Here is a 20,372-nt window from a genome sequence, read left to right on the forward strand (position 1 = left end):
ATGTGGGACTCGATCCCGGGACTCCAGGATCACGCCCTGGGCCAAAGGTAGGCTCTAACCCGCTGAGCCACCCAGGGATCCCAACAAATATTTATTGATTGTCTATTCTGTCCTGGGTTCTGTTGCTTAGCAGAAAGACTATGCAGTGAGGTTAGACATACCCCTAAAGATCTAGAACATATTGTATTTAAAGAATCTATGCATTACTGAGGTGATTCTTATTTCTAAACATATAGAAAATATAGAGAAGAATAATAAATAATGTAACAAACACGTGTATATCTATCTGTGTTCACATGTCTGATTTTCCTATTAGACTGTTTTTTGAGGGCAGTGATGTTTTCTTCATCTTGTATCTTGTATGTCTAATGTAGAACTTGGCACATATTGGGCACTCAATGCTTATTAAAAAGATGATTCAGCAAAAAAACATGGCACAGCTTGAAGATTTATTTTGTTTAATACCATGTCCTCTTCCCAATTTCCTTTAATATCTCTAAAGTAATCATGAAACTATGAAACTAACCTTTTCTGTTACACTGTGACATTCCCAATTAATGTCTCATATTGGATATTCACTTTTTTATCTGACTCAAATTCATCTTTTGACTACTCAGAAACTTGTACTTACTGCTCTGTTCGCACTTGGTTGTCTAACTCTAAAATGTCTGTTGGTCCTTGTGTTTTCTCATTAAACTGCACTGATAACCTGGGAAGCAGAAGGGAATGTGTGCTAGGCAAGGGATTTCGAGAATGATGTGCTTTCCTCCATCAACAAAGAGATTTAGCAAACTGTTAAAGCAGGAGGAAGACAAGACCATTTCAGTGAACTTTTCTAGAATTGACTTCAGGCCCTGCTAAAGTAGCTTTTTGACCATCTCACACTTTTTACTACCTTTAGGAAAGAGAGAAAATGAGACAGGGAGGGAAGGAGAAAGTGAGGGAGACAGAAGGGCACCATGTGGAAATAAGGCCAGCTCCATTTCCTACTGAATGGAAAGGAATCTCCAAATTAATCTGCTGATGATATCAGCAGGCAGGCAGGAATGTAACACTGAGATATGAACCTAAAATGGACATTGATTTTCTCTTTTTGATGAATTATAAATGAACAGTGATAAATAATACCTACTAGAACAATTAAAACCAAAACCAAACATCTCTATCTCTGTTAACAGTTAGATAAAGGTGATATGCCCCGAGTCTGCAAAGGTATAAACTAGCATTTTTCTTCTGAAGGGCAATTTGGCAATATATATCAAAAACGCTTAGTTTTAAAAAATACTCTAGCTCAACAATTTCAGGAATTTATCTACAAAATATTACAATAAGGAAATTCACCGTACTACTTTGTAAAATAGCAAACAACTGCAAACAATCTAAATGCCTACACATAGGGAATTTGTTAAAAGTTGACAGATCCTTATGAAGGAATATTCAAGTATTCCCTAAGTATAATAAAATGACTTCTGGAGATTATTTCTTCATAAGGATTTATCAACCTTTGGCAAAGAGGAAAATAAATCAGCTGTTAAGTTATTTTTGGTTGCAGAATTCTTTTTATCCTCAAATGATATCTAGTTACAACCTAAATTTAAAAAGAAAAAACTAGAACAACAACAAAGATGCTTTTTTGAAAGTGAGGGTGGGGAACCTGGAACTTATCCTACTCCTAGGAACTTTATGGCTTCAAGGAACATTTTGTAAACCACTACTCTTCAAGGACATTTACTGTGGAAAAAAGAATCAAGATTATAAAATGACTACATTTTTGTAAGAAGAAATTATACATATGTTTATATATTATACAATGAAGAATGGTTAGAAAGATACGCATCAAATGCAAACAGTGCTTATCTTTGAGTAGTAGGTTTATACGGGATTTGTACTTTTTTATTGCTTGTATGCTTTTTTTCCTTAGATCTTCTATGATGAGCTTTTTTTCCTTAGATCTTCTATGATGAGCATGTATTTTCAGTATAAGGAAAATAATATTAGTTATTTTTAAAATTAACCTTTAAAGTTGGATTCTTCTGTACAATAAGTTTTCAATATCTCTTTATTTAAGTTGGTATTTTAAAGTATTAACAATTCTTGAGGCGCTCAGTTGGAGAAAGATGCCATTCATCTGACAATCAAGGCATTATTAAAATCCAAGTAAATGGTCTCTTATTAGCAAGTTTCTCTGTATCCTTATTATAGATTTTCTCTATGCTATGCTGTGGGTACCTACCTCTCTATGCTCTGATATCTGGGTCTTTTCACATGTTGTTCAATTTCTGAGAAATGTCCATCTCCCAATCTTCAAATGACTATTCCATCATTCTCAGTTTTCTATCTCAGGAGATAACTTCACAGGTTTTCCCTGACTATGCTATGCATTCTCAATCATTGCACTATTTCTCTCCTAGCACTTAACACAATTTGAATTATATATTTGTTTACTTATTACTTGTCTTACCAACAAAACTGAAGGCAGAGACTATGTCTATTACTTGCAACAATGCCAGAATATGTAGCAATTGGTCAAAAATATTTATTGACTGACTGATTGACCAAACGTTTGACAAAATTTGAATTTGGAGACTCATGGAAACTCAACTGGTTTTTTCTCAGGGGCACCTGGGTGGCTCAGTGGTTGAGCATCTGTCTTTGGCTCAGGTCATGATCCTAGGGTTCTGGGGTGGGTCCTGGGATTGAGTCCTGCATCGGGCTCACTGCAGGGAGCCTTCTTTTCCCTCTGCCTATGTCTCTGCCTCTCATGAAGAAATAAATAAATCTTAAAAAAAAAAAAACCCCACAAAAACCTTTCTCATACTCTTGCCTAAATGGGTTGGCAGGATCCTGTATTCAGTACTGTTTAAATTCCTGGTGACTTCAGTAATAGCCCAGAGTCACAATAACTGGGCACATTTTATAATGGCTTTATTTACTGATCCACAACTCAAAAGAAGCTCTTGGTCTGCTGAGCTGCCTACTTCAGGATTACTGATCCTTTCTCATGTATCTTTTGGAGAATAAACTTTCTGTAACCCAGAATGAGTAATTGCTGCTTCAACATCTTCTAAGGCTTCTTCCAGCCCTGCTATTAGACTAATGAAGGCTAATCTCAATTTACTGATACATATTACATGTCATTCTATACATATACTGATGTGAAGCCATTGAACTATAAACCCTTTTGGTCAGGAATCTGAACAGTGTGAGCTACTATTTTCGGCACAATTTAAATAACAGGGGCTCCAATAATGGCAAACCAACAGACTCAGAAGAGCTCTTGCAACTAAATAGAGAACTTAAAAACACCAAAACAAACAGTGTAAGAAAAATAACCATAGAAGGTACCAAATAAGCATAGAGACATAATATTTTAAATACTTCCAAATATTTGGTTTCAAAGCATAAATGGAGCATGTGGGCTTTCCACATCTTTTCCTGCCAAGTCTCAGGAAAAACTGACCATACTACAGTCATCTAAAACAGCTGTTAGGACTGATCTTCAAATATTTGGTTTCAAAATATAGACCTATTTGCACTTTAAAATTCAGATGCCTGCATACTCCCACTATAGCACTGCACTTAGATAATCCTTTCAAAGTAGGCTGCTGTCAAAAACAGATCTGTATTCATGGTGAGCACTCTTTCAAATGGACAGAGCAAAATGTTAGCCTAAGTCCTCAAGTCAATTGTCAGAAAAGATAATTTATTTACTCTGGCATCAAAATACTTCATTCATTCATTCATTCACTCATTTGTTTCTTTCTTGCTCTTTCTTTCTAAGGCAGGAGCTCAATGTCACTCATTGTTTAAGGTTAAAGAAAGAGGGTAAATGTGAAATGCTAATATTCTAGAAGAAAGGAAAAAAGTTTATGTGCACTTCACTTATAATTGTTGCCTTCCTTGAACTAAGTTTCTTGTTTAGTGTATTGTTCTTTTGAGTACTTAGATATAAACTATCAAATCTGCTTCAGGACCTTGTTCCTAAAAGAGTCACTTAAAAAAAAAAAAAAAAGATAGGTGATAGTACAACTCAGAAAAGTAACTATACTTAGCACCTTATGAAATAATAATCCATAATTAACTACATTGGAATTAAAATTTTAAAAATCTATGAAAAACAAAAAAAAAATGAAATAATAGCTCATTTTTATCCTATTTTTCTGGTGTTACACAAATGGAAAGTGAGCATTCATTCCTCCCTTGCAGGCAGCTCTATGGATGCCCCAGACCAATTAAATTACAGGTAGATAAGAACATCCTTCTCAACCTTACCTCTTTATGCACCTTCCAACTGTCTACCGTCACATTGAAGAGAGCTTTGAGGGCCTCAATGGCACAGTCTGTCTCCTGAGGTGAGAGAGGAGGTCCATTATGGTCTATGGCCGATTCATATTCATCGGTCCACTTGATGCTAAAGGCACTTTCCAAGATCTGGGTCAGCAGCGGTAGTCCCTGGAGCTCATAGCGCAATTGTGATCTGATGTCGGTGTGCAAAAGTGATAGGAGGAAGAGCAAGCGCAAGTCAAAGCACTTAATGTCATTGATAAACTTTCGGTCCTTGCACTTTCTCAGGAGGTTACAGAGCTTTGCAGCAAGGTTAAGTTCCAGACTAAGCTGCTGTGCCATCTGACTGTTGAACACTATGTTACACAGACATTTTAATGACTCCACAATAACTGGGAACTCTGACACCTTCTCCAAAGAATCATCCGACTCATTTAGCTTGGCTAGTCGCAGCAGTATCTGCATATTTTCCTTGGTTGTTACAGGAACTAAAATCTTTTTGTCTCTGGAGAGAATGCGGAGAACTTCCAGGCAGGACACTTGACATGTTGTTGGGATGTCCTTTGCAAGGATTTTAAATATCCCCTCACAGAGTTTCTGAAAAACAAGAACAAGTATGCACAAATCATTATTTGGCTTAAATGATTTAAAACAGAGTAGTTCTCTTCCAATGTATGTAACATCAGTCAGATTCTGGCTAAAAAGGATTTTTACTTTTTTTTTTTTAAGTCACAGAATGTTAGAACTGAAAGAGATCTTATATTTGCTGCACTTCTTTCACTTATAGATATGAAAATTGAAGGCTAGAGAGGCCATAATGAATCAGTCAGGTCTTATATAACGTTGTTCTCAACAGATTTTTAATATCAGACTACATATAATATTAGGATGGAAGGCAATTAATCTGAATTATAGCTAATGGACCCAAAGTGTACATATCTATCTTGCATTTTTAAAAAAGTAATTATTCCTATCATTGCTAAATTTAGGAACCTGGTGATTCTTTCAAAATTCAATATCCAGCTTTCTTATCCATAGACTGTGGTCTGGGTCTCTCAAGCTCACACCTTATACGTGAAGCAAGCAGGTATAATAACTGTTCAACTGCTGACCACTTCTGTACCTGTTACACCTTATAAAAACAACAGCAACAACTAGGATTAACATCATATTTTACAAAGTTTGTATTAACCAATCATCAGACTTTAACTCTCTAAAAAGGGGCTATCTGTGGTTCGAGCATTATGATCTAGGCAAGAATCCCACGCTGTGTGTACCTTCTCTGTACATCCTAGTTGTACAGGTATGGAAGTACCAACTTTAAAGGTATAGTTGACCCTTGAACAACATGGGTTTGAACTGCATGGATCCACTAGTGCATGGATTTTTTGGATAAATACAGTACAGTACTGTATTTTCCTTATGATGTTCTTAACACCTTTCTCTAGTTTATTTTATTGTAAAATATGAATACAATAATATATAAGATAAAATATGTGTTAATTGACTACGTTGGTAAGCCTTCTTCTGGTCATAGTAGGCTATCAGTAGTTAAGTTTTTAAGGAGTTAAAAATTATATGCAATTTTTTGACTGCTATAGGCTAGTGCCCCTAACCTCCATGTTTTTCAATGGTCAGCTACACTATGTTTTCTAGATGGAAGTAGGAAGGAGATTAACATTACAAGCTGAAAAAATCTTATAACAATGTCAACTCTATCCCTGCCATCTCTGATAACTACAAGGGACTTTCATTTAATCTTATTATCATCACTAAAACATTTTAAAAATGAACACAAGTTTGCGGGTAAATATAATGTGCCCATTATAAAAATATAAAAAACAGAAAGTTTTCTCCAATATCTGATCTTTCACATCTAAGACAAAAAAAGACTCAAAAAACAAAAAACAAAACCAAACCACATTCTATATACTATTTCCAATGAAGTATATTTCTGGGAGTGGAGTCAGATAACCCTTGCTCCCACATAACTTTACTCAGGAGAGAAATCATCTGTGTTACTGTTTAAGTTAAGAAACATGTAATAGGGCAGCCCAGGTGGCTCAGCGGTTTAGCGCCACCTTCAGTCCAGGGTGTGATCCCGGAGACCCGGTATCGAGTCCCACATCAGGCTCCCTGCATTGGGCCTGCTTCTCCCTCTCCCTCTCTCTCTCTCTCTCTCTCTCTTTCTCTGTCTCTATGAATAAATAAATAAAATCTTTAAAAAAAAGAAACATGTAATAAATAAGGTATTATAAAATATTATATATGTGAATTTGGAGTTGTACATATCTAATTAAAAAGACATCTTTACTTCCTTTCTAAACCAAAGATAACAGCAGCAACAATAAAATCCCCCCAAATCTACAGACAATATGGGTCCTTTCTTGCTCCACCTTCAGACTCAAGAAAGAAAAAGAGCAAAGCATGAATTACAAACAGGAGTAGACAAGGCTATAAATCAAAAGGATTGAAACTCTCAAACATAAGAGGCTATACATGAGCGAGATTAGAGAGCCTACAAAATTTAAACTTAAAAACTATCTCATCTCTAGGCTTTCTGGAGATCAACTGGCAAACAAAGACAAGAGTTCTAGCTTTAAAGCACCATTTTCAATCATAGTTGTTCTTAAACATGCCATTTCTCTCTCTTTATAGATGTGCCTTACATAATGACCATTAGGTAGATTTTTGCTATAATTGTAACATATCTTGAAAATTAAACCACTTTTTGGATAATGACCCTTTCCTCCCTGGCTTTTTTTTATTATAACTCAAAAAAAAAATAAAGACATATTCAAAATATAACAAAAGTGATAATATACACTTATTGCTGTACTAAATATAATCATTTTTATTCAGAGAACATTATAAAGAGCAAATTAATAAATCATGTACATCTGGATGAAACAGAGAAATTTTGTTTTGCCTAGGTACACCAAGCCAGAAAACTGAAGAGGGAGCATTCTACACTTTCTCCATCTGCTGAGTACATGCTCTACTTTTGTGTTTCAAAGGTGCTCTTGTGTTTCACCTTTACTTTGCCCCAACAGCATTTTTCTGTGCTGTAACTATTTTTTTCAATTGATTTTACTCTTCCTAAAACATGTTCTCCTCTCTTCACTTTCCATAGCTCCTTCTTGCCCACAGAATGCAGTTGAAATGAGTCTACTGCTTCCTTTTCCACTGCTATCTCTGTCACCCACCGTTCCCCTGATTTTTCAAGTGTTCCAAACTGACTCCTAGGCATCTGCCCATACGTCCTGAGCCTCTCCCCTGCTGCTCCTTCCATGGCATGTCCACCCGTCAGGAGCCCACTCTTTTTCTCAGGTTTAGTTTGAATACTGAGGGGGTTTATATGATTCCCCAGTCACTCCATCTTTTGCTATTTGTGCTTCCTACAAGAAATTTTTGCTTTTTGTGGAGAGTAAGTTGTTAGGGCATTTCACTCCTTTTCCAGGCTCCTTGAGAACAGAAGCTATGTTTCATTTGTAGCCATGTGGCTGGCTCAGGTGTGCTATAACTATTTTTAAGTGCAAGATAACCACAAATTCCCAACCTTAAAACCTACCACCTGACTCTCCAGCATCTTCCAAAGAATGACTTCTTTGTATTTCTCCTCCACCAGCCACCACTTACTATCAAGTCTTTTCTTCTTTTTGCAAGTACAACAAACTGTCACTACATTATATGTTAGGTACAGACTGTTTTTATTTACTTTGAAAATATTTATCTATACAAACTTGTTTTCATTGTTCAACTGATACATATTTTAATTTGAAAATTATTTTGGTACATTAGATTATCATGGAACCCAATTTTTTCCATCAAAATTAATGGAAGTATTTTCTAATTTAATAACTTTCACTTAGAGGTCTGGTTCTCTATAAAGAACTAAAATCATAAAGCTAAGACTAGGTATGCTTACAAAGTATAATGACTAATAATGAGTCTGAGATTAAAATGCTTTAAAATGCTCTTTTAAAATGCTCACTAGCTTAGCAAGTCATGGCTATTTCTATAAAATTAGACTGCACACCAGCATAAACTCAAGAGTAAGATCCCAAATGGTTCCTCAGTATTAATACTAGTACTGCCAAAAAAAAGTTTGCTCCTAAACTGAAACCCTGGAATTTACTATAGCAGTGGGTTCTCAAACTTCATCATGCATCATAATAAGCTAAAGGGATTATTAAAACACATTGTTGAACTTTGCCCCCAGTATTTCTGATTCAGTAGGTCTTGAGTGAGGCTCCAGAATTGGGATATTTAACAAGTTCCTAATTGCTGCTTATGATTCCGGAGCCACACTCAGAACCACTGAACTATGGTTAACAATGGCCTCACGTAACTTGGATGTTAGAGGGTAGGGGTTAATTGAGAACAATGCACTAGATAAGCATAGATAAGTAGGTAGAGTTGAAAGCCATTAGCCAATACCTTAACTTCTCCTTGACTGTCCTGATGATGTATAAGGGTGGCAGGGATAGGAATGGGATGTCACTGGTCACATAACCTTAATTATCTTAAATATTAGAAACTACTCCAGGTGTGAAATATATTACTTATTTAAGGTCAGTGGTCCTGGGCTTAAAACTTGTTCAACTTACCATAGACTCTAGAACCAGAGCAGTGTTGTGATTAAGGGCATAGGTTCTGGATTTAAATTTCTTGTATTCTAACCTTGGCTTGTCTACCATCTTCGAACAGTGAGACTGTGGCAAACCTGGCCTCCCTGGGCCTCATTTACTATAAGAGTTAAATGATAGCCACATGTATAGCACTTTGAAGAGTGCCTGGCATGTGATAAGTGTTCAGTACAGGTTTTACATAGTATTATAAGATAAAATCTCAAAGGTAAGATCCTCCAATCTGTTTTCTCAGGTTTCTCTTTCATGCTATGCCCCTATCAAACCCTCTTCTCTAGCTAAATTCCTTTCCAAATTATCTCACATTGAGCTCTTTTGCTTTCTTATTGCCTCCCTCTTTGCATCAGTTCTTCTTCCTCTTTGACTATTCAAGTTTTAACAATTCTCCAAAGATAGCCTTAAAATTCACTTTTGATATAATTTTTTTTCTAACCACTTCAGCCCCCAATATTCTTCCTGTCCAAGAAATACCCAAACCACAATTTGTAGCAATCATTTGGTACTCAGTACATTCTTCCTGTTAACTACTAAGAGCTCTCTGATGACAGAAGGCCTTTTTTTTTTTTTTAAGACAAAAGAAAATATATACTGCAGTGCCTTTGAATCAGAAAGAGCTGGGTTTAATACCAGGCTTTGTTACTGTGTGATTCAGACATGCTATTTAACTTCTTTGAGCCTCGCTTTCTCATTTCTAAAATGGGAATAATATCACCTATAGTGGATAAGGCTATTGTGAAAGAGACTCTAGGATTGTAGTAAGTGCTCTATAAATGGTAATTATTATGTTTTATTTCTTCATGATCATTGTAGCCCTTAGCAGAGCAACTTGCACACAAGTTAGCACCTAAAATATAAATGGGCTAGATTAAGTTCTTCAAATCAAAAGAATTAGTGGAGATCCATTAATGTTGTCTTCTAAGAAGGAAAGAACAGCAGTAAAGGCTATTCTTGTGACTGGACTAATAAGATGGTTTGCCCTTTTGGGTAAAAAAAGTCTTTTATGTGAGGAGCAGAACTCACATGTCTTCATATAAAGTTTTTAAAATTTATACATATATAGGTATGTGTGTTCTTTGTTTTTTTTTTAAGATTTATTTATTTTACAGAGACAGTGCACATGCACACCCGTGCACATGAGGGAGAAGGAGAAGCAGAGGGAGAGGATCTCAAGCAGACACCCTAAGTTCAGAGCCTGCTAAGGGGCTTGATCCCATGACCCATGAGATCATGACCTAAGCCAAAATCAAGAGTCAGACATTCAACTGAGCCACCCAGGCGCCCCTATCTATGTGTTCTTTAATATGTAAAATGCACCAAACTATTAAAGAAAATAGAAGGGATGCCTGGGTGGCTCAGTGGTTGAACATCTGCCTTCGGCTCAGGGAGTGATCCTGGGGTTCTGGAATCCAGTCCCGCATTGGATTCCCCACAGGGAGCCTGCTTCTCCCTCTGCCTATGTTTCTGCCTCTCTGTGACTCTCATGAGTAAATAAATAAAATCTTTTAAAAAATTAAGAAAATATAAAAAATATTCATAATTACACTAGCTAGTATATTTTATATACAGTAGACAGAAGGATTTATCCTTAGTCAATATACTTGATTATCAGTAACATATGCATATTACTTCAATACAGTTACAATCATCATGTGTTTATCACTCTGTGTCCTGACTTTTTAATTCTTAATTATCAGCATTTTCCCACAATGCTAGAGTACTTATAAAAATAATTTTAGGGCACCAGGGTAACTCACTCAGTTAAGCATCTGCCTTTGGCTCAGGTCACCATCTCAGGGTCCTGGGATAGAGCCCCATCTTGGTCTACCTGCTCAGTGGGAAGTCTGCTTCTACCTCTGCCCCTCCCCCTGCTTGCGCTCTTTCTCTCTCTCAAATAAAATCTTAAAAAAATTTATGAAATTGATGCATTATTAAATGACTTCTGTTCTCAGTAAGCCTCTAGTATGATATACAGCAGAATCCAGAAAGAGTATTGGACTTATTACCATCAGAAGAGGTGGTCTCATAATTTTAATAATTATAGTGATATTGCTTGCTTATGTGCTGTATGGTTTACAAAAAACTTCTCATACATATCCTTCAGTCTAAGAAATGCTCATTAAACACTTACTAAATTATAACCTACGGACACTTAACTAAGAAGTGGAAGGCCAGGGGCAGCCCGGGTGGCTCAGGGGTTTAGCACCGCCTTCAGCCCAGGGCCTGATCCTGGAGTGCTGGGATTGAGTCCCACGTCAGGCTCCCTACATGGAGCCTACTTCTCCTTCTGCCTGTGTCTCTGTTTCTGTCTCTGTCTCTCTCTCTCTCTGTGTCTCATGAATAAATAAATAAAATCTTAAAAAAAAAAAAAAGAAAAAGAAGTAGAAGGCCAGGATTTAATCTAGATCATCTGATTCCAATGTGATTTCCACTCCAAGTCAATGGTTGTACTGTTAGCTGTCTCTCATTTATTAACTATAATCTTGAGCATGACTTGACACTCTATTAGGCCTCTTTCTTCATCTGTACATGCATTAAGACTCTCTAAGGCAGTGCTTGCTTCAGCAGCACATACACTAAAATTGGAAGACTCTCTAAGGCAATCTTCTAGCTCTAAAATGGTAAGCTGAACTATGAATCTTTAAAACTAAGATCAGCTTTGGCTTTAACCATGAAACAAGCAGAACATGCTATAAAGCATATATGAGCATTCAAATGATCTATCATGATTTACATAGTTTTAAAAGGTGATTTCTAAAAATATTTCAAAACTAAAAATCAAATTTTATACATAAAAAAGGTCTTTGTTTAAAATACAGATATCATAATTTACTATACTCTGGCAACCCAAAAGGTAAATGCTATTCAAAAGTGTCTACAGATTGGTGCCAATTCACAAACTTTGTTAGTACACTGTGTTGAGAAAGGTACACAGAGATAGGTATTAAAAAATGAGTTTGCATTTAGAAACATTTATAGTAATCTGACTTTGCTGTGACCATCAAAGGATATGATTATTTCTTTTAATGTTTCATTTTTTATTGTATTTTATAAAAGCACTGGTCTACTACAAATTAGGGAAAAAATAACAAAACCTTGACCACAATTAATTTAAGAAGCACTGTTCCAGAGAATGCATTTTATACTATATAAGTCTTCTTCCACTCTATAACCAAAATAGTAAAACTAACTCAGAGCCTAGAGTAATGAGAGAATAATACAAGTCTCATAAGTATGCCTATCTAAGATTTAGTTTAATTGCTGGGCATTGTATTGAAAACTGATAATTGTCCACCAAAATCCATTCTTCCCTTCTTATATAGTAACAGAACTGTGGCAAGGCCCACGACTGCCTAGCCATATGACATTCCTCAGCTGCTCTTTGTGGCCATATGACTTGACTGAACACTTGCCAATGGAATGTATGTGGACACGTTGCCTGCCATTTTCAGGTTTGGGTCTCTAAGACAGTGGGCATATCTCCTCCATTTTCTTGTTCCATTCTGTAGACCAGATCTTGGAAGTGGCAGCCCAGTATAGACTAAGACGATGCTCAGATGGTGAAGCATGACTTGACAACTTAGAAGGAAATAGGGCAACTAAATAAATTTATGGAGCAGAGTCACCCACCTACTTAACTAGAACTGATCACCTCAGAACTATTACTTTAAAAGGTAATAAAACACCACTATTCCTTAAATCACTTCTATCTTGGGGTCCCTTTGTTGCAACAAGCTTAGCTATATTTATTTATTTTTTTACAAGCTTAGCTTTAAACTTAAATAAAACGCACCTTTCAAATACAATGTCTCATCAATACCTCATATACAGAACCTCTCACACCATCATTCCATAACTAACGGAAGTTACATTTCACCTCAGTGACTAAGGAACAACCCTCTATATCTAATACCAAGAGTTAGACCAAGTTGGCCTAGTTGTGCCATGGTTGGTCTGTATCTTCATTTGTTTATCTATTTATTCATTCATCAAGAACACACCAAGTATCTATTGAATAAATCCAAGGCAATGTCCTTGGTACTAGGTAGACAAAGGCAAACTTCCAAAGAACTTAAAATAGGTGAGAATTACAAAGAAACACAAGCCATAGATTAGTGTAGTAAGTGCTCTGATAGGTCTAAGCCAGGATTTCTCAGCTTCAGCACTACTGACATTTTGGACTGGATAATTCTCCGAGGATATGTATATTATAAGATATTTAATAGCATCTTTGGCCTCCACCCACTAGATGCCAGTAACACCTTCACACTACCACTCCTCAATCACAGCAATCAAAAATGTCCCCAGAAACTGCCAAATATCTCCTGAGGAACAAAATCACCCCCTACTGAGAATCACTGATTTAAATGTAAAAAACTATGACAGGACAAATCTAAGTCCTATGGGAGGGAAGTAGACCAATTCGGGAAAAGACACCCTAAGGAAGTGGCATCTAAGGTGAGATCTGAAACATACACGTTCAATTTCCATTCAGTCATTTAACAAATACTTGAATGTCTACTATATCATTGTGTTATATGATAGGTGTACACTGGTGAACAAAACAAACATAATTCTGTTATGTGTTATGGGGATGACAGTCTAATGAAGAAGATAAATGAACAAAAATTTACATGTTATGAGAAATTGACAGGATGGTATGATAGAAAATAACTGGATCTACTTCAGAGTGACATTTAAGACAATTTCTGATGGTGAGATGTTGCTAAATGTGTAAAGAAAGTATTGCAGGAAGAGCCTGATGTGTTTAAGGTCCTGAAAGTCAGAGTGGGTGATGTTAGTGGTATAGTGCTCTGAGATCTAACTGGAAAGTAAACTGGTACCAGATTACATGGAGTTTTATAGGCTATGATAAGGAGATTGGACTTTAAACACTATGAAAAGTCCCTAGAGAAGTTAAAGCAAAGAGAAATACAACTCAATTAAAAAATTTTAAGAAATCACACTGGCTGCTGTGTGGAAAATGGAGGGGAACAAATGCAGCTTCAACTAGAATGGAAGCAGTAGAGAAGTAGATAGGTTTGACATGTATTTTTGAGAAAAAAGTGACAAAACTCGCTGCTTGTGGGGGAGAAGGAAGCTTCTGGCTTGAGCAATCCAGTGTCATTTATTGAGAATGGGATGACTGGAGGAAGAACAGGTTTTGGAGAAAATTATGTATAGATACATTAAGTTTGCAATGCCTACAAAGATGTCAAGTAGAAAGCTGAATGTATGTGGTGAAGCCTTAAGCAGTCATCAGGGCTCTGTCTTCTCTAGGAGTAAGTGCTTGGAAGTATAGGAATAGATCACTTAGAGTAAAATAAATAAAAAATAGAGGGACTAAGATAGAGTGCTAAAAAATGCCACAACTGAGAGAGGCTCAGAGGAGGAGAACCTGATAAGAGAGATCAGAGTTGTACTTAGAAGAGGAAATTTAGGAGTGTGGTATCCTGAAGACAAGATAGGACAGTATTTTATAGAGGGAATAGTCAACTATTTCAAATCTGATGAAAGATCAAGTAGCATAATGATTTGGCAATGCTAGATCACCAATGACTTTCATAAAAGCAGTTTCTGCAAAGTATTTGGGAGATGAGGAGTGCAGAGAGAAATACATACCTTTCAATACATGTGACTATAGGAAACAAATAGGACAGTAATAAGAGGGATTATAAGATCAAGAGAGGTTTTATTGTTTTTTTGTTTTTTGTTTAAAGAGAGGATATACTAGTCCATGTCTGTATGATGAAGAGAACGAAGTGTTGGAATTAATCCAGAGGGAAATGGGGAACTTTTTGCAAGGGGATGACATCTGATCTGTGTTTTGGATTATCATCCTGATGGTAATAATGGAGAATGCACAAGAAAGGGAACAGAGTCAGAAATAAGGTGAAAGGGGATACCTGGGTGGATCAGCAGTTTAGCGTCTACCTTTGGCCCAGGGCATGATCCTGGGGTCCCAGGATCGAGTCCTGCATCAGGCTCCCTGCATGGAGCCTGCTTCTCCCTCTGCCTGTGTCTCTGCCTCTCTCTCTGTGTGTCTCTTATGAGTAAATAAATAAATAATCTTTTAAAAAAAGAAAAAAAAAAGAAATAAGGTGAAAAATGATGGTGGTGTGAACTAAGGCAGAGAAATAGAAAGCTACGAGATTTTTAAGGGATGCTTAGCTGGCTTAGTTGGTAGAGCATGTGATTCTTGATCTTGGGTCCTGAGTTCAAGCCCCACAATGGGAGTAGAGCCTACTTAAAAAAAATGAAATCAAAGAGATTTTAAGGAAGTAAAACTGACTGAATGATTGGTGGAATGACTGGATGTCAAGGGTAGAGGAGAGGAGACAAGGAGCCTCTCAGATTTCTAACTTGGACAAATTGGTTGATGGAGGTATCAGTCATTCAGGAGATAGGGGACTCGTTTCCTAAAGCTGGCAGCAAAAACAAAATGATATTGTTTGGTAGACATTTCTCTCTAATTGCTCCACAATGGATACCTCAAATAAAATACATCTAAACTCATTAACTAGGAAGGGGTCAGATCATAAGTCCCCCAAAGTCCACCTTTCCAAAACTCATATTCAACTATCTATTGTCACAATTATCCTTGATCTGGGCTGAGAAACCTACTCTCTACTAACTATGTAAATATATGTGCCTTTTCTCAAGTTATTTCCTATATTTGGAATGTCTTCTTAAACCCTGACCTTCCCAGTACTTTGCCTTGCATTTTCAAGGCAAATCTCATTTTTGTAATCTTTAGGAAGTAACCCCTTCTACCTCTACCAGTTTTATGGCACTTGACACATCTCTGACCTTGAATTATACTTTATGGAGACTTCGTATCTCTGTTATCAACTTTGAGGGGGCAGGATGTGTCTGAGATTATTTCTTTTTGTTCCACAGGTACAAAGATACTGTCAAATATGCTGAATATATACTTACACACATACATACTAAATGTGACCTTCAAAGCACTATGTATTAGATACAAAGTATTATGTCCAGATACATCTTTAAAGCTCTGGGCTTAATTCCTAGGTGCCATTTATTTATTTGTATGATTTTGAATAAAATGGTCAACTTTTAAAATTTCCTGATCTATAAAATGAGTATGATAGTACCTACTTCATAGGGTTGTTGGGGGAATTAAATCAGACAGTGTGTATGTGCTGCCCTACAAGAGAATAAATAATAAATGTTATTTAACATTATAACTGTAATGCATGCATTACAGTATAGTACTATCATAATATGCTTAGTAAGAGGCTACATGTTGTAAAGAATATGACTTTCAGGGGCGCATGGACAGCTCAGTCAGTTAAGCATCTGACTCTTTATTTCAGCTCATGTCATGACCTCAGGGTCGTGAGATCCAGCCCCACGTTGGGCTCCAGCCTGGGGGTGGAACCTGCCTAAGATTCTCTCTTCCTCCTTATCCCTCTGCACCACCCTCCCCCTGCTCATGGTGCACTCTCTTAAAAAAACAAAACAAACAAAAACATGACTTAAGACATCCAGAGTCAGTCTTCACTTTGCCTTTTTTTTTTTTTTTAACCTGTGAGATCTAGGCAAGTTATTTGGTCTTTCCAAGCTTTAGTTTCATTATGCATAAAATGAGAATAATATGAATTACAGTGTTGTTTTAGTAAACGAGATGACAGTACACAGTAAGGGCTAAAACTGTATACTTCCAAGAACAAGACCTATAATTAAAGATCTCAGCCAAGAGCAGTTATCTTGAAGGAGGCTTTTTCTGATTGAAATAATAAGCCTATATGTAGATTTGACATGTAATTTTCTAACATCAGTGCTTATCAAAAGGATTTAATGAACTGAGATTTTCAAAAATCTTTATTATTAGTTGGAAAATTCAGGTAAAGATTTATAGATTAATTTAGAATAAAAATAGGCCAGTGATTGGATAACTAAATCAAAATGAAACAACAGTGAACAAAGTGAACATTGCCAAAGACATAGACTAATGTCTGTTTTATTTATAAGAAACAGGAAAATGTAATAACTTTCCAGCTCAGGCTGGAAAGAGGTGCAGGGTACACACACAGCACAAGCACTGAGTTCAACTTGGCAGTAACCCTATGATAATTACAGGCCAGAAAACAGCTGAAGAGCCAAACAAAATGAGTGTAACTGACAGAATCAGAATATTAAGAGTTAGAAGGGGCTATAGTGATTATTTAATATTAACATACATTAGCAGTGCAAAAGGTTCTATAAAAAAGTGGCTATTGGGGAGAATAAGTCTGAGAAACTTATAAAGCTTACTAAAATATTAAAGATTCTCAGATGTACCATGGAAGAGAAATCTGTTTAATTTTTCAAAACTGATTTTTCCTTTATTTGATCACAGAATCCTTTTGAAAAATACCTAATAATACACTCAGGACTAGGGAATATTTCTTTTATTTTACAGATATGGAAACTGACTCTAAGAGAGGCTGCATTATTTGCTAAATGTAGCACAGAAAGCTACAGTGGGAAAGGGGACTCAGCTGTTTACCTCTCAGTCCTCCTCTTTTCTCATTCTACTGCTATCTGGTGATGTATAAGAAATAAAGCAAAAGTGGGTGTTCAACATTCAAAGCAATTCTGGGTTAAGCTAGGCCTGTGAAAGGAATTTTGAGGACTTTTTTTTTCCTCCTTAAATAGACTTAAGTCTTTAAACATGGTCTCATTTGTGATCACTTTTTAATTATTATTTAATGCTTCTGTTCTTCTATTTTCATAGTACTGAATACCTATTCTTAGAGTCTGCTACTTTCTCTTTAATAAGAATGGACTCCCGCCCACCCACTTTTTGTCTTTTATGTCTACAACATTAACCACATGCTTAATTTATGTTCTTGCTCCAACCAGGGCTCCTATAGTGGTGGGATAGGACCCTGCTCTTAAAATAAACTATGCACATTCATTTGGGAGATGTGGCACAATGCCAGGGATACTTAAAGTCACAGGACAATCCTAGTACATCCTCTTTAACCACTGGTTTACTAAAAGATTTAGTGGGGGTAGGGTGGGGAAGAATTTCTACATGAAAATAAACAAATATATTAAAACTCACAATATAATAAGTCACATGAATTTTTAAGATTAAAAAAATAAGTTATGAAAGGAATATTGTAGCTAGGCAGGATCTGTTGGATGGTACCTCCCTGGCCTCTCAAGGTTGTACCTACTCTCTCCTCTGATGGATGTCACTGGATATATATTCCACAAGGATCTAATTTTAGTTTGTAACTGGAGCTGAAGGTCAGCCACCTAAATCTGATAGGTCTAAACTTTTGCCCTCTGTGTACAGCACACGTGAGTGTGTGTGTGTGCATGCAAGACAGAGAAAGAGAGGTACTAAATTCTAAAATAAGCTTACTATAATTAACAGTTGAAACAATGTTGTCAGTTCTACAAGACAGACCTATTAAAAGTTTGTATTTTACAAAAATATTAAACAATCACTGACTCATTGCCAGAATTCTAAACTGTGCTTTTAATAAAAGTTGAAGAAAGGATTCTGAAGGTCAAATTTGGAATTTCTTTATAAAAAACTAAAGATGAAATTTTTTAAATGAGTACTCATGCAGTTGGGTCCATTTGATATTTAGCTTAATATTTTATCTGTGGACTTTTGTGGTCTCCCCCACACACACTTGGGAAGTGATAGTAATTCTCACTTTTTATGTCATGGATACTGTCCTTGTGAGTAAGGTTTTATCTCGCTTCCTAAATTTCATCTCTAGTCTCCCTTACTGCACATGTACATTTTTCAGTAAGACAATCCTTCTGGCTAAGTTCTATACCAGGGTAATCATGCCAAAAAGGTTGAAAAGAGAGTGCAGAGGAACAATAATTACGTAAGTCTGGCTCAAGTTTTTTTTGCTAATTAGCAATCCTGAGAAAGACATGTTGCATCATCAAGAGTTCATTAAGGGATAGGAAGACCACTTAGATGTAAATGGAAATACAAAATCAATCAGTTGTCCATCCTTTTCTGACAGAGGGCAGAAATGGGCATTTCAAACTTTTTATTTTTATTCAAATACAGTACCAGCCAACTCTGCTTCTCTTTTTGATTCTGTGATTTTAAATCACATTCAAAATAAAAGTTTTATCCAATATTCTTTGACATTTAAAAAAAAAAAAAAAAAAAAACTCTGCTTCTCTTACTACTTAAGAGTTTTTTTTATTTTTCAGAAAGCCCTTTTCTCCACTACCTGTATTAAAATACTTAAGTATGTTTTACATATTGGCAAATACAAACGTATCATCAGTTGTTGTTTATTGTTGTTAAAAAAGACATCCAGAGTCATTATCTCATTTAGCCTTCAGTGAATTCTTAGCATAAGCTATATCTGGTTATGCAGTGTTCTAATAAGGCTGGAAGACAGACACTGTCATGACATATACCTTGTATCTTAGTGGCTAATACAGATCATGGTTCCACAGATCTCTAGAGCTCCTTTGCCTTTTTGCCTTTTTCAGTTTATCAAGGTCTTTCCTATACAGTCTCTTTAGGATTTCCTTGCTTTGCGTCCAATGCCATCTACCCTACAGCCTACAACTATTCGCTCTGTACTAACTAATCTACCTCTGAATCCCTGGTTCTCAGCTCTAATGGCCCAGGTATGTACAGAGGACAGTCAGGGGCGCTCTGATGGTAAGCTGATGTTATGGACTGAATGTTTGTGTCCCCATTAAATTCATATGTTGAAGCCCTAACCCCCAGTGTGTTGGTATTTAGAGATGGGGCTTTGGCGAGGTAATTAGGGTTAGATGAGGTCATTAGGGAGGGGCCCTGGTCCAATGGAGTTAGTGTCTTTATAAGAAGAAACATTAGAGAGCTAGCTCACTTACATATCCCCTCCCCTACTCTCTGCACAAAGAGGTCATGTTAGCACACAGTGAAATGGCAGCCACCTACAAGCCAAGAGAAAAGGCCTCAGGATGAAACCTATTGCTGGCATCCTGACCTTCCTCAGGAGAGAGCTGTACCTTGAGAGGCCAGGGAGGTACCATCCAACAGATCCTGCCTTGGCTACAATATTCCTTTCATGCCTTATTTTTTTAATCTTAAAAATTCATGTGACTTATTATATTGTGAGTTTTAATATATTTATTTTCAAAAAACAATTTATTTCTCTCAAAACTGTGAGAAATAAATTTCTGTTGTTTAAGCAACCCAGTCTATGGTATTCTGTTAATGGCAACCAGAGTGGACTAAGATAGTTGAGAAGAGGGACAAGAGGGAAGTTAAGGTGTCCCAAAGAGATAGCTATGAGATTTCAGAGATGCTCAAAGTCATAAGAAGACGCTAGTGATGTAGCAGAAAAAGCACAGAACAGACTATTTGGTTTCTCTCTAGTCCCTAGTACTACTATTTTCTGAACTTGGATCTGGAGCAATTTTGTTAATCTATCTGAAACTAAATTTCCT

At 36.4% G+C, this 20,372-nt stretch overlaps 1 protein-coding gene across 7 annotated transcripts in view; it reads right to left on the reverse strand.

Moving 5' to 3' along the window:
• The window catches only part of RIC8B (RIC8 guanine nucleotide exchange factor B), a 99,595-nt gene that overhangs the window by 56,719 nt on the left and 22,504 nt on the right, over positions 1 to 20,372 (reverse strand). For all 7 annotated transcript variants that reach the window (XR_012039352.1, XR_012039349.1, XR_012039351.1 and 4 more), the window contains exon 3: positions 4,273 to 4,881. Coding sequence is in view for 3 of the 7 variants with exons in the window: in XM_072844233.1 (XP_072700334.1) it covers positions 4,273 to 4,881 (609 nt within the window). In the remaining 4 variants the exon portion in view is untranslated. The remainder of the gene's footprint in view (positions 1 to 4,272; positions 4,882 to 20,372) is intronic.

This window comes from Canis lupus, chromosome 11 (genome assembly GCF_048164855.1).
Source record: "Canis lupus baileyi chromosome 11, mCanLup2.hap1, whole genome shotgun sequence".
Classification (NCBI taxonomy): Eukaryota; Metazoa; Chordata; class Mammalia; order Carnivora; family Canidae; genus Canis; species Canis lupus.